Source organism: Sphaeramia orbicularis, chromosome 16 (genome assembly GCF_902148855.1).
Source record: "Sphaeramia orbicularis chromosome 16, fSphaOr1.1, whole genome shotgun sequence".
Classification (NCBI taxonomy): Eukaryota; Metazoa; Chordata; class Actinopteri; order Kurtiformes; family Apogonidae; genus Sphaeramia; species Sphaeramia orbicularis.
This window is the reverse complement of record NC_043972.1, coordinates 18,581,217-18,596,079: the sequence shown is the minus strand read 5'-3', so window position 1 is coordinate 18,596,079 and position 14,863 is coordinate 18,581,217. Positions and strand designations below refer to the sequence as shown.

The 14,863-nt window shown below is 34.2% G+C and overlaps 1 protein-coding gene across 2 annotated transcripts in view; it reads right to left on the bottom strand.

Moving 5' to 3' along the window:
* Positions 1-8,163, bottom strand: part of wdr26a (WD repeat domain 26a) — a 32,305-nt gene extending 24,142 nt beyond the window's left edge. Inside the window, exons 1-2 of one of the 2 annotated variants that reach the window (XM_030157524.1) lie at positions 7,480-8,163; positions 1,045-1,144 (exon numbers count right to left, since the gene is read on the bottom strand). In XM_030157524.1, coding sequence (XP_030013384.1) covers positions 1,045-1,144; positions 7,480-7,769 — 390 coding nt within the window. In that variant the 5' untranslated portion in view covers positions 7,770-8,163. Of the gene's footprint in view, positions 1-1,044; positions 1,145-3,254; positions 3,398-7,479 lie in introns of those variants that run through there. The other variant, XM_030157525.1, reaches the window with a different exon arrangement.
* Between the last annotated feature and the right edge of the window lie 6,700 nt (positions 8,164-14,863).

Sequence of the window (14,863 nt, the reverse complement as noted above, 5' to 3'; positions counted from 1 at the left end):
GTAGTTCAATGTTGAAAAGGACTGTCTCACAATAAGAGGCAGTGAAAATATCTTATACGTAATGCGCTAAAACTGTCCTTTTAGATGTTAAAAATGCATTTATGTCAGACAATGACAATGTATTTTTTTTGTTTTTGTGAGAATGTGTTTAGCATGTCGAAGAAGTGATTTTTAGATGCTGAAAATGGCTGTAGAAGTTGATTTTATTCTTTTATATTGAAAATATTTTTCGATGTTGAAAATGTGTTTACAAAGAATAACCTTTACCGTAAATTTGAAGATGGATTCTTTTGCGCAACACTGGGAGGGATGGGTGAGATATGTAAGATCTCTGGGACCCGATTTTTCTGAGATGACTGCATGAATATGGACTCAAAATCCTCTAACTGAGGGAAATATGTTTTTGTGTTTTTATCTATTTTTATTTATACATTGATTCTTTACTCTGAAATCCTGTATGCCAAGACAATAATGACCTGCTGTAAATGTTTTTGTTGTTTACACCCACTCTCTGGATGTGTACAGTTTGTCAAATTTTTCGATGTTTGTAAAAACCTATCTTCTTTCAATAAAAAGAGAATTTAAAAAAATGTGTTTACAAAAACGCACTTTTGTAGTTGTTGAAAATGTGTATTTTATTGAAGTTAAAAATCCATTTTTGTAGTTGTTGGACATGCATTTATTAGATGACAATACACTTTTTTAGATCCCAAAAATGTGTTAGATTTTGGAAATGGATTTACAGGTTAAAGCTATTTTGTTAGACGTGTAATTGCGTTTTTGATGTTGAAAACACACAGCTGCCTCTGGTCACAGAAGTACATCATTTCATGATTCTGTCTGTTCTCTTTTCTGATAGTATATCATCTACTGCAGATAATACATATGGATAATACTATGGATAAGTACCTCATTCAACTGCAGAGTATAAATCCACACTAAACCTTTAATCCACCTCATTCCATTTAATTGGCCTAAACTAAAGGCACAGATTACTGCGATAACCAACTGCGTTTCATATGCATTTAGATGAGTTGGTCCAACCTTGTCCCACTCTCCTTCCATGACGTGGTTGCGGAACTTGGTGGCTGAGGGGTGTTCCAGTCTGCAACCGGACTCCTGCATCAGGAGGTCCACGGTCTGACTGTAAACAAACAACGTACACAGAGGAAAATCAATTCACATTCAACTCGCTGACCTTTGAATGTCTCAGCACTCATGATCAATTTTTCATACAGTAACAAATCATTGAGCAAGTGAAGAACTGAAAAATAGCAGGACTCCTGTGTTTGGGCTAAAGGACACTAGTTTTTTATGCTTGTGACTGTGTTTAGTACATCTCACTTTGTGTTTTACTGATTACAGGTTTTGCCTTAATTCTGTGTTTTAATGCGTACAGCAATTTGGTCAGTTTATAAATAAATAAACATTACTTTACTTACAATCCACAAGCAGTGATAAGGAAAGAGGAAAATAAAATTAAAAAAAAAAAAAAAAAAACATTAGCAGATTGACTGATTGGTAAAACAGCAGGAAATTAAACACCTTGATCCACTTTTACAATATTTTGTTCAGTGTTTTCACCAATTTACGTCTTTTACAAAATCCAATCCAACTTTATTTGTAAAGCACTTTAAAACAACCGCAGTGGACCAAAGTGCTGCACAGAAGAATATTTAAAACAAAAACAGAAGAAATAAAATACAGAATAGATTAAAGACATAGAAACTGTACAAAAAAGAAAAACAGTGCTATACAGAAGAATAAATAAAAACCAAATAGAAGAATAAAATACAAGAATAGATTACAAAACATGAAAAGCCACAGAATTAAAAACAACAAAATAAATAAAATAAATAAATAGATAAATAAGAACAATAAACCACTTCCACATAAAAACAACAGAATGAAGATAGTACCTAATTAAAATCATACCTAAATAACCACATAGTTTCTTCAACTTTCACTCAAGACCAATAAATAAATGAATATATAAAGATCAGCTCTAATCATTACTATTTTTATTATTTTACTCATTAAAATAACAATTAGAAATCATGCAATGTGTGTTTTTGCCTGTTTGCTTTTACTTGTTTTTCTTGTGCGTTTGTGTTTTGGCTGGGTAAAACTCCCTTTGTATCCTAGATCCTAATTGTGTCTGGTTCACATGAGCTTAATTCAAAATGCACTTGTTCAGTCTGAAACTAAAAGACTCTCTTCCTGACCAGGATTACTTAAAACTTCATATGAGACAATAGGTGGAACAAAGGTGTGGGCACAGCCATGTTGACCTCGTGTTATTGAAAAGATCAGCAAACATAAGAGCGTTCCTCCCAGTCGGAGGCCGTTTAAGAAAATCACACCTTTGATAGGATGGATTTGCATCGACTCAATGCACTGCACACAAAGTGAGGAGTCAAACAGTTACAATCATAAAAGAGCGAAAGGTAACGTGATTGAAACTGAGGTGTGGCTCCTCACGACAAAATATCTGCTCACATATTATTTCTTAATTAATGCAAAGAACTTTTCTACAACCAAAACTATACTGTACTGCTGTAAAATCTCATACAAAGACAGTAAAATTACTTTCTTTCAGTTTGACATGGGATAAATAATAGATTTGTCTGAAGAAATCTATGTTTTTCTCCAATACCAGTCCTAAAACAAGAAATCAAAACTACAGCTTAGTGATCATTTTCAGTGTTGTTTAATTTCTCACCTGTCTTCCCTTTACTTGTTTCAAAATAGTAAAAAAAAAAAAGGTGGATGACTGTTTCCTAAAAAGGTTCAAATGAATTCCTCAACTGTCTTGTTTGAGCCACAAAATAAAGATATTCAGTTTAATGTCAGAAAAGTGAAGAAACAATAAAATATTCACATTTGAGAAGCTTCAATTTTAACGCTTTTCAATCATAAATAATTACTCGAATCAGTTACCAATTATCAAAATCGCTGGCCGTTCATTTAATAAATGACAGATTGATCAATTGTTTTACTATCGTGAACTAATCAATATAGGGCCATCTACCTGTTTTTTTTTTTACTTTAACAATTTAAATACAATATTTCTTGGGAAATAATTAGATTTTTATTGATTTCCACACATGTAATTAGTGTGGAAATCAATAAAAAAAAATCAAACTTTAATGAATTTCATTACTACGTCAAGTTGAAATCAATTTCATTACTAAGATTAAATTTTCTTTTTCAATAAAAACCCTAATTCTACACATACACAGCGGAAAACTTACAGTGGTAATTTCAGTTGTAGTCCGTTTTCTGTTAGGTGTAATGTCCCTGCTCTTTTATCGCTTTCATTATTTGTTCCTTGTGGTTGTTTTCTCTGTAGATCACTTTTGAGTATCAAACATTATGAGGAATATTTCTATGAATGTGTCTTGCTTTACGTCTACATTTTACAGAAGAAATATCAAATTACCAGTCGGACAAACAACTACAGTACTGACCTGCCTAACTAGTCATTTCATTCATATGATAACTGACTGACTGGTGCTGATAGGATGTTTCACAAACTATCAGTAGCTCCAGAACTTGGCTCTGATAGCAGCCAATATCTGGCTAACATACTCTACAGCTTCTCAGCTACGTAAATATAATAACACTGAGGTGTCATAATATCTTAAAGGGTTCATATTTTGCTAAACCCACTTTTATTTGTCTTTGGTACATTTATTTATGTATTTGAACCCTAATAGTTAAAAAAGTTTGAATTTGAACCCTCCAGGTGCTGCAAAGCTATCTTATATTCATTTTGGCAAAAACCAAGTGGCTACAACCTGTTTTAATTCCTTCTTAATTTGTTACGTCTATAACTAGTTATGTCACGACATTTGCACATATAAGGTCAAGACTTTAATTAAAATTTCTCCGAGTACACCATAACTGTTTATCAGCAGCAGCAGTTGTGGTCCATACTGAAAATATGTCCAAACTTCGAGCTGATTGCGTAAAATGTTCAGTTGTTGGTTGTATTAACAACCACAATTGGCTGAACGGGACAGAGCAGCACAGTCAACAACCTGGAGGGGATGGGGTCATTTGCATTTAAAGGGCCAGCGCTCAAAACGACCTTTCTGGTGTCAGTACTCAGAAATGGAGTTAAAGATGGACCTGTGGAGTTTAACTAATGAAGAATTCAGACCCAAGCATAGCATTTACAGTCTATGTAGACCACAGGGAAATGTTTCTAAAATGCATAATTTCATTTTTTAAAAAAGCTAAATATCACTCCTTTAAAAATAGAAACTGTACCTATAAACAGTTTGTTTAAAGCAGCGTATGACTTCCATTACATATTTTTTTAAAATTTGTAAAACCTGAGTGATATCCTAATTATCACTAATCCATTAGTTTTTCTGTTCTTATGCACCTGAATCACTTCCCTCACGGTGAACAACTTCGAAACATGACTCCATCATACACACAGTCCACTTGCTTACAAAACAAACTGAAACATCACTCAGGACTTTTCGGAAATTTTGTCACGAAGTACATTGTGGGGATGAGAATTCCACGCAGTAGCAATTTGGTTGTCTCTGTGAGTGCTGAACCCAAATGCCGCCTTTACCTCCGTCCACTGACTATACTCATTCTTTAAAACAACCTTGGTGGACTGTAGAATTTTACGTTGTAGCGATATAGCTCATTTTCTAGCTGAATCTGGGAGAAACCAATTTCGCTTCCCACAATGCACTTCGTGACAAAATTTCTGAAAAGGCCCGAGTGGCGTTTCCGTTTGTTATGTAAAAAAGCGGACTGTGTTTATGATGGAGTCATCTTCGAAGATGTTGACCATGAGGGAAGTGATACAGATGCATAAACATGGAAAGACTAATGGATTAGTGATAATTAGCCTATCACTGGGGTTTTACAGTTTTAAAAAAAATTATGATGAGAGTCATATGCTGCTCTAAGGACAACATCATTATGAATTACTCGTATTCAAAGAAGTTAAACTAATGTCTGGTACTGAAATATGTCAGTTTATGTCAAAGTTTAGAAAAACTCCAACAAAAATCTTTAACACCCTTAAGCTGAATGTGACAGCTTGAGGGCGTGCATAAATTACTTGTGTATTTTTTATTTATTTGCTTTAGCAGATATTCATTGCTTTGATAAATTCCTAAATAATAAATTAAATGTTGGCTCATTTAATTTTTATGCCAGACTTTGTTATCAGGAGATAAACTGACTATTGCTCCAAATTATCTGTATTTAAATGGCTTCAGAAGTCCACAATTAGTCCATCTGGATAGTATCATACTTAAAACACAATACATTTTTCTTAAGATGCAACTAATTTTTGACTTATTTCAATCATGTTCAGTCAGTTTCAAGCCAATGAATTTCTTGTCTTGCATTATTATATCATAAACCTTAATGACACAGATCACACTGTTTTGCATTATTATAATATATTTAGAAATGAAACTTGATTTTTACTCTTTAAACAGCTTCAAAAATCCACAATTGGGCCATCTGTACTGCATCATATTTAACATCAATACATATATCTTAAAGAGCAACTCATTTTCAACTATATTAGTGTCATTTAAATCAACTTGTCAGGTTCAAGCCAATTCATTTCTTCAGCATTATACTTGGAATCTATACATTTTTCTGGAGTGCCATTCATTTTCAACTATTTTAGACTTATTTCAAGTCAATCAATTACTTGTCTTGCATTATAATATCCTACACATTAATGACACAGACCACATTGTTTTGCATTGTTATAATATGGTAAGAAAACTTGATTTTTACTCTTTAAACAGCTTCAGAAATCCACAATTGGTGTATGTCTACAGCCCTGTACTTGGAATCAATATATTTTTCTGGAGTGCCATTCATTTTAAACTATTTTAGACTTATTTCAAGTCAATCAATTACTTGTCTTGCATTATAATATCCTACACTTTAATGACACAGACCACATTGTTTTGCATTGATATAATATGATAAGAAAACTTGATTTTTACTCTTTAAACAGCTTCAGAAATCCACAATTGGTGTATCTCTACAGCATTATACTTGGAATCTATACATTTTTCTGGAGTGCCATTCATTTTCAACTATTTTCGAGTAATTTCAAGTCAATGAATTTCTTGTCTTGCAGTATAATATCCAACACTTTAATGACACAGATCACATTGTTTTGCATTGTTATAAAATAGTAAGAAAACTTGATTTTTACTCTTTAAACAGCTTCAGAAATCCACCAGTGGTGTATCTCAACAGCATTATACTCGGAATCTATACATTTTTCTGGAGTGCAATTCATTTTCAACTATTTTAGACATTTCAAGTCAATGGATTTGTTGTCTTGGATTATAATATCCTACACATTAATGACACAGACCACATTGTTGTGCATTGTTACAATATGGTAAGAAAACTTGATTTTTACTCTTTAAACAGCTTCGAAAAGCCACAATTGGTGTATCTCTACAGCATTATACTTGGAATCCACACATTTTTCTGGTGTGCCACTCATTGTCAACTATTTTAGACTTATTCCAAGTCAATGAATTTCTTGTCTTGGATTATAATATCCTACACATTAATGACACAGACCACATTGCTGTGTCTTGTTATAATATGGTAAGAAAACTTGATTTTTACTCTGTAAACAGCTTCAAAAATCCACAATTGGTGTATCGCTACAGCATTATACTTGGAACCTATACATTTTTCTGGAGTGCCATTCATTTTCAACTATTTTAGACTTATTTCAAGTCAATGAATTTCTTGTCTTGCATTATAATATCCTATACTTTAATGACACAGATCACATTGTTTTGAATTCTTACTATACAGTAAGAAAACTTGATTTTTACTCTTTAAACAGCTTCAAAAATCCACTAGTGGTGTATCTCTACAGCATTATATATGGAACCTATACATTTTTCTGGAGTGCCATTCATTTTCAACTATTTTAGACTTATTTCAAATCAATGAATTTCTTGTCTTGCATTATAATGTCCTACACATTAATGACACAGACCACATTGTTTTGAATTCTCATTATACTGTAAGAAAACTTGATTTTTACTCCTTAAACAGCTTCAGAAAGCCACAATTGGTGTATCTCTACAGCATTATACTTGGAATCTATACATTTTCAACTATTTTAGACTTATTTCAATCAATGTGAGTTAGTTTCAACTCAATTAATTTCTTGTCTTGCATTACAGTATTCTATTTGTTCACCATCCATGATTTTTACCGTGTCATCTACTGTAACTGCAGTCCCAAACACCTGATAAAACTTCCATGCATGTAGGTTGACTGAAGGTCCACCTGTGAGGCCTTCATGTCCTCTGTTTTGGTCCATATTGTGGATGCAGACTAACAGATAAACAGCCTCTTTCAGTATGACCAGACTGATAATAACATGTCCAAATGTCATTCATGGGGGATTTGCTTCTATAATTCATCTGACACCGGCTCACTTACTTGAGACCTAAATCGTGTAAATGTTGTCCTATTAGCCGGATAACGTCCTCCTCGGACTGGGACAGACGCTTCTTCTTCTTGCCGCCGGAGGTGACATCGGACGGGCTGTTGGTGTTGTTGGACGCGGGCTGGGCTGACACTCCATTGTTGTTGTTGCTGACAGTGTTTCCATTGTTGGTGACTGGCAGAAGTCCGTTCGTTACCTCCGACGAGGACGACTCACCGTTCTGGGCTCCGTTTCGGCATGACAGCTCTGAATCTCGGTCCTGTCCTGCCCCGTTCGCCTGCATGTTCCAACGGTTTTAGTCGACGCGTATGTTAGCGGATGACAGGCCCGACGGGACACTGCGGGGACACCAAACCGCCGACAGGCCCACTGACCCAGATGCAGCCCCGGACTACCCTGCTTCCTCTGCGGCCGAGTCTCCGTGTTTGTCTCGCCGCGATGACCGCGACGCTAAACCGGTTTCCGACTCGGACGACGAAGAAACGGACGTGGGAGTTATTTCGACGGCCGCATTTTGTGGAATTCGGAGGTTTATGGCGCTGTCAAGTACCGTTTAAGCCGCGTTTAAGTTGTTGGTCGGGGCTTGTTATTGTTGCTTTCAGACAGCTGCAGCCCTGTTATGGACATACGCAGTGACGTCAGCGGAAATTCCTTCACGTACTCTGCGCGCGCTGCGTCACCTGTAGGGGGCGACAAAGAGTCAGATCCACAACCTGTAACAAAGAGAAGTGGCAGATAAATTTACTCAAGGTAATTATAGTAAAACTGAGGAGATGATAAACACTTTTTTATTAAATTCGATACGTTTTAGACTCAAAATAGATTTTCAGTTCATTTAAAAAAAATTGAAATGATGGGGATGTTTTGGACATTTCAGCTTTATGTATGTGAAGCTAAAATGTCCAAAACATCCCCATCATTTCAATTAATTTGTTAAAATAGTTGTTTTTTTTTTAATAATTGAAATGATGGGGATGTTTTGGACATTTTATCTTCATGTGTATGAAGCTAAATGTGTATGAAGCTAAAATGCCCAAAACATCCCCATCATTTCAATTAATATGTTAAAATAGTTGTTTTTTTAAAAATAATTGAAATGATGGGGATGTTTTGGGCATTTTAGCTTCATGTGTATGAAGCTAAAATGTGTATGAAGCTAAAATGCCCAAAACATCCCCATCATTTCAATTAATATGTTAAAATAGTTGTTTATTAAAAATAATTGAAATGATGGGGATGTTTTGGACATTTCAGCTTTAAGTATATGAAGCTAAAATGTCCAAAACATCCCCATCATTTCAATTGATTTGTTAAAAATAATTGAAATGATGGGGATGTTTTGGACATTTCAGCTATATGTATGTGAAGCTAAAATATCCAAAACATCCCTATCATTTCAATTAATATGTTAAAAGAGTTGTTTATTAAAAATAATTGAAATGATGGGGATGTTTTGGGCATTTTAGCTTTATGTATATGAAGCTAAAATGCCCAAAACATCCCCGTTATTTCAATTAATTTGTTAAAATAGTTGTTTATTAAAAATAATTGAAATGATGGGGATGTTTTGGACATTTCAGCTTTATGTATGTGAAGCTAAAATGTCCAAAAATCCCCATCATTTCAATTAATTTGTTAAAAATGATTGAAATGATAGGGATTTTTTGGACATTTTAGCTTTAAGTATATGAAGCTAAAATGTCCAAAACATCCCCATCATTTCAATTATTTTTAATTGAAATGAAAATGTATTTTTGAATCTCTAAAACATATCGAATTTAATAACAAGTGTTCAGTTACCTTAAGTAAATCTGTCTGCCACTTCACATTGTTATATTTTTCTCTCCTTTTTAAACTATATTTTTATTTATTGTTGGATCTTCATCTTTATTCTCCTTATTTTATCAAGTTATTTATATTTTGTCTTTTTTGTTAAATTAATCAACTTATTCTTGTAGTTTCTATGTCTTCTATGATCAGTGTCTTGGAATGTCTGATATTCTGTATATGCTTGTTATATTCATATTTTTTGTATGTTCTGTCGTTGAATAACAAATGCATTCTTCATATAATAATAATAAAGAAACTTTACCCTGTTGAATAAAGTTTTGCTAAAAACAAAACAGTCAGTGACATTTTATTTTTTAATCCTTACTGACCATCATCATACAGTCGTGGAAAAAATTATTAGACCACCCTTGTTTTCTACAATTTCTTGTTCATTTTAATGCCTGGTACAACTAAAGGTATATTTGTTTGGGCAAATATAATAATACCAATAAAAATACTTCATAAGGGTTTAATTTAAGAGCTGATATCAAGCCATTTTCCATGGTTTTGTTGATAATAACTAAAATCACTTCAGTTCTTACATCAATAGCTATGGCATTGTACTGATAAAAAACAGTGCTTTTAGGCATTCCATGTTTTTTTTACTGTTCGTTTCTTTTCTTGTCTGTTTTAGTCACATGATACACACAGGAGTTAGAGTTAGTAGATTTTCGATGGTCTAATAAGTTTTTGTCATTAGATATGTAATGCATTGATAAAAATAATTAAAGCCGCAAGCGGCATTGAATGGCCCTCATCAAGGGCATGTCCAGTACAAGTATGTCCATCATCCAGCAGGTGGTGCTCTAGCGCCCAATTTTATTATGACTGATGAATGGTTGTAGGCCTGGGAGATGAACAACTTAGTCAAATTTGAGCCAAATCGGTGTTTGTATGTCCGAACTGATACAATTTTCACAAAGGTAAATTTGTAGGAGTGCTATAGTGCGAAATTTAAATTTTCTTTGATAAATGGTTGTAGGACTGGGAGATTAACAACAGATTCAGATCTAAAAGAGATCTAAAATGTTTAATAACTTCTGACACACTAATTATTTCAATACATGCTAATAATTGGTGTAAAATGCAGTTTGTCATCTTTTCATGGTCATCAGATATGACCCATTCGGACACTCAGAGGCTCCGTAGTGAACATGGACACACCGTCATCTTCTACAGCATTGATTCACCAGTGAAACCCATGGAGTTTGACAAATGACAGAGGATGGAGATACTTGTTATTACATTAAGTTATTGACATGTTTGCTGAAAAAGTCACTTTTCGTCAGTTTTCTGACACAATAACCCTCAATTTTAATCTGAGCTTTTATGAACATCTACATGATCCGTAGATGAAATACAGGGGAAAAAAATTATTTCACTGAAAAAAAAAAACACAAAATACAGAGTATAATATGATAATAAATGGTGATAAATTACTTAAGAAAGGATAGAGAAACAAGAAATAAAAGTAGCACTGGGTCTTTATGGGTTAAATCTCTTAGTATGATTTGGTCATTATAACAACTTATAGATGCATTTTTAAAAAATATATAAACCAAATAATTTGTATTATAAATTTTATACTATAATTTTATAGATACAGTATATCTATCCAGACTGCACATTACTATCCTTTTACATTCCCATTTCGATGATGTGTATGTTGTTGACTTTTTTTTTGGTTAAGTAGAGTGTGTGCTGTGCTTGTTATTATTGTAATCATGTCTATGTCATATTTACTTATTTTTGGCAGCATTCAGTCTAACATCTGAACTGTAAAACGATTGGTTACTGACTGTTCTGGAAATGTAGTCTAAACACTAGTTAATAGCACTGCAGTGACAAGAGACAAATGGAAAAACGACATGAACACTCACTTTTATTGGATTTTTTTTTATTTAACTCACTTTATGATGACAAGTAACTGAAATGAAAGTGGGTACACGAACAGAGAAATTCTTCAACTAAAAGACCAGGATTAGGAATAACTGTTCTGAACTAAGCAGACTAATTCCGTCCACAAAAACTGCGAGGAGGAAATAAAATGGGAATTAAATTAGGACAAAATCTGAACAGTACGATTGACCGAATCCACAGGACTGAACTGTTTTATCGCATTTTGATGCCATCGGCTGATCGCTTCTCCAGATGGCGTTTCAGTGTTACAGAGTTAGCTCAAAAATCTGCTGCGACAAAAACCTGGAATCAAACACAGAGTTGTCACATTATTCAAAAGTGCTATTTTGTTCCCAAGCCTGAGATTCTTTGAAAATACAAATCTGGAAACAGCTGTGGTCCACGCTTTGGCTTTACATGTAAAGCCATTCCGTTATCATTGGCACTTTCACATCTGTGTAAGAAAAAAAACAAACAATGCCCCTGTCATTTTTCAATAAATAAATCTGACCAATAAACACTCTGTAAGCTCTATGTACACCAAGGACACATTCAGTCCTCTTTCCCTTTCCATAAATACAACAAAATGTGTACATTATAAAAATATGGATTAAAGGGGAAGGAACGATTTTCCTTAAGAGAGGAGAGTGTCAAGTTTGTAGAAGAAGACACTATTGCACTTTCATCCCATTCTACAGAGACACTAATGGGCTTTACAATCAGCAGAGGAAGAGACTTCACACATTCCCTTAAAATATTAAACAGTCCTGTACCAGCTGGGTGTGCGCATTCTCCTGCTGTCACATGAAAGCCTCAAATATCTCAAACATCGCACGTATTCTCCAAAAACAATCACATTTGGTGCGTTATCGCAAGAAATATGCTTCAGTCCTGTCTTATATCTGTTTATGTGCAGGTTGACGACACTGATACCATTATATTTTATTTTCTAATACAAGCCGCCCTGTAGAAGCCAATAATGTAACAACAGCCGATAACGTAATAACAGCCCATAAGAAAATAAATTTGCCAATTTTAAAATGTAGTAACCCAATAACGTAATATCTGGCCAACAACGTAATAAAAGTCCCAAACCGATAATGTAATAACTTTGGTCAATAACGTTATAACTTATTGGCTGGTTATTATGTTATTGGCCTGGTAAAAAGAAAAAAAAATCTTTGCAAATATAATAAATGAGCCAATAACGTAATAATTTAAAACATTATTGGCCAAAAGCTATTACGTTATCAGTTTAGGACTTTTATTACGTTATTTTAAAAATGGCAAATTTATTATGTTATCGGCCATTATTACGTTATTGGTTGTTATTACATTATTGGCTTCTACACACCCATTAAAGCACCTATCTTCAATTGTGGGGATTCATGTACTCCCCCTTCATCGCCTTCACTTCACCTCATGTTGAAGGACAATGATGCTTCACTTGAAGGCAGATAAAGGTTCTTTAAGGGAAAGTTCAATCACAAATTAAAAAAAAAAGTAAATGAACTTAATGTTAACTTTTTAAGACATGTAGGAATGCAGTTTAAGACCAACATAATACTCTCGACATAAATACAGATGAATATTGTGAGAGCAGTAATTTGCTGGTGGATTTTTACACAGCTTTGTGTTTTTCTGACTTATCATTTGACTCTCATGTCTTTATACCCCAACTTTCTAATTTTAGCGCACAAAAATCCTAAATACAATCAACTTTTCAGGACTCCTCAAAAGTGCATTCTGATTATAATTTGGATTACTCAGAGTTTTTAAGGACCTGCAAAAACTCTAACAATAAGAACTCTAGAGCAGCTGATGTGTGTGATCTGCAGAAAAAAAATCCTTTAAAATCTGACTGAGAAAACTTGCGGTATTTAAAATGAAGCTCATGATTAAAGAGGAGGATTGGGAACTGGTTCCAATATTGCCGATCCATGGGAAATGCATCTCTCAGAGCTCATCAGCAGAGTGGTGCTCACATGGATCAAATATAATAATGCTGTTATTCTGCTTTGACTGGTGCTCTGTTGATAAACTGATAAAGTTTTGGGCATTTTAGCTAAAAGCTCATACACTGTGACAGATACAGGTGTACAACAAAGCATTATCTTAAATGCAGAAGCTCTTCACACATGTTGTACACCAAAATATATGATTAAGATGAGAAGCAACAAGTTTAGTCAAGTTTCTCCTTAACATACAATAACAGCAGAGTTTCCCTCCAGGTGATCAACACACCTCCAAATTTTTCAGCTCTCTTTATCAATGCCGACACATCCAAAAAAAAGACATGTTCAAGCCATGTAGTGGAGAGGGCAAAATGTCACTGTAGTGTGTAAAATGATTCTTTTTATGCTTAATTTAAGGAATGCATGTATTTTTATTGTCCTGCTTCCCCTACAGAGAAAACTGACCTGGAATCAATAAGAGACAAGATGACAAAAACTGAACTGATGAGCAGAATCAATAAAGGTAATTCCCATCTCTATTCATCATGCAGCCTCATGTGTAAATGAGCTGAAATTAAATTATGGATATTCATCTTAAAGCTGGTGCTGTGCACATGCAGATGATATTTAATTAACTGAGATGACAACAGTGATATTTTGCCTGTAAATCAAGAGGAAGTCGAGCCACATGGCAGAGGAGTAAAAGGCAAACGCTTTATGTTTTGTATGTTTTGTATCTGACTGAAGTCTCCAGCTTGGGTTGAATGAGACTTTGTGAGGCTGTATTTTCTAAAACTGTACTGCAGACCAGAATTCAATTACAAACTGAAGCTGCTGATAAGAGACTGTAGCTGTTTCTCAAAGTCAAGGATCTTCCCACAGTCGTCACTTCCAGGCAAGAGTCCTTCTTATTGATCAATACATCTGTGAACTGAAGATTTAAAGGAGTGACATTTTGCTTTTTTTAAATGGAATTATTCATTTTAAAACATTTCCCTGTGGTCTACATAAACTGTAAATGCTATGCTTGGGTCTGAATTCTTCATTAATTCAACTCCACAGGTCCATCTTCAACCCTATTTCTGAGTAATGGCATCAGAAAAGTTGTTTTGAGCGCTGGCCCTTTAAATGCAAATGAGCCACTTCATGCCCCACCCCCTCCAGGTTGTTAACTGTGCTGCTCTGTCCTGTTCAACCACTTGTGTTTCTTAATACAACCAACAACTGAACATTTTAGGTAATCAGCTCAAAGTTTGGACATATTTTCAGTTTTTACTACAACTGCTGCTGCTGACAAACAATTATGTCGTACTCGGAGAAATGTTCGTCAGAAGTCTTGACCTTATATGTGCAAATGTTCTGACGTAATTAGTTATAAAACGTAACAAATTAAGCAGGAATTAAAACAGGTTGAAGAAATCCACTCGATTTTTGCCAGAACAAATATAAAGATAGCTTTGCAGCAACTGGAGGGATCAAATTAAAACTTTTTTAACTGTTAGGGTCCAAATACACAAATAAATGTACCAAAGACTAATAAAAGTAGGTTTAGAAAAATTTGACCCCTTTAAGTCAGGTAAGAACAGATGAACTGCCCTAATATCTAAATTTTTACTCTTTTTCTGTATAATTCACTTTAGAGATGAGTAAGGGAGGGGATGTCAGTGTTTTTGCTCAGGAAAAATCTTTTCAA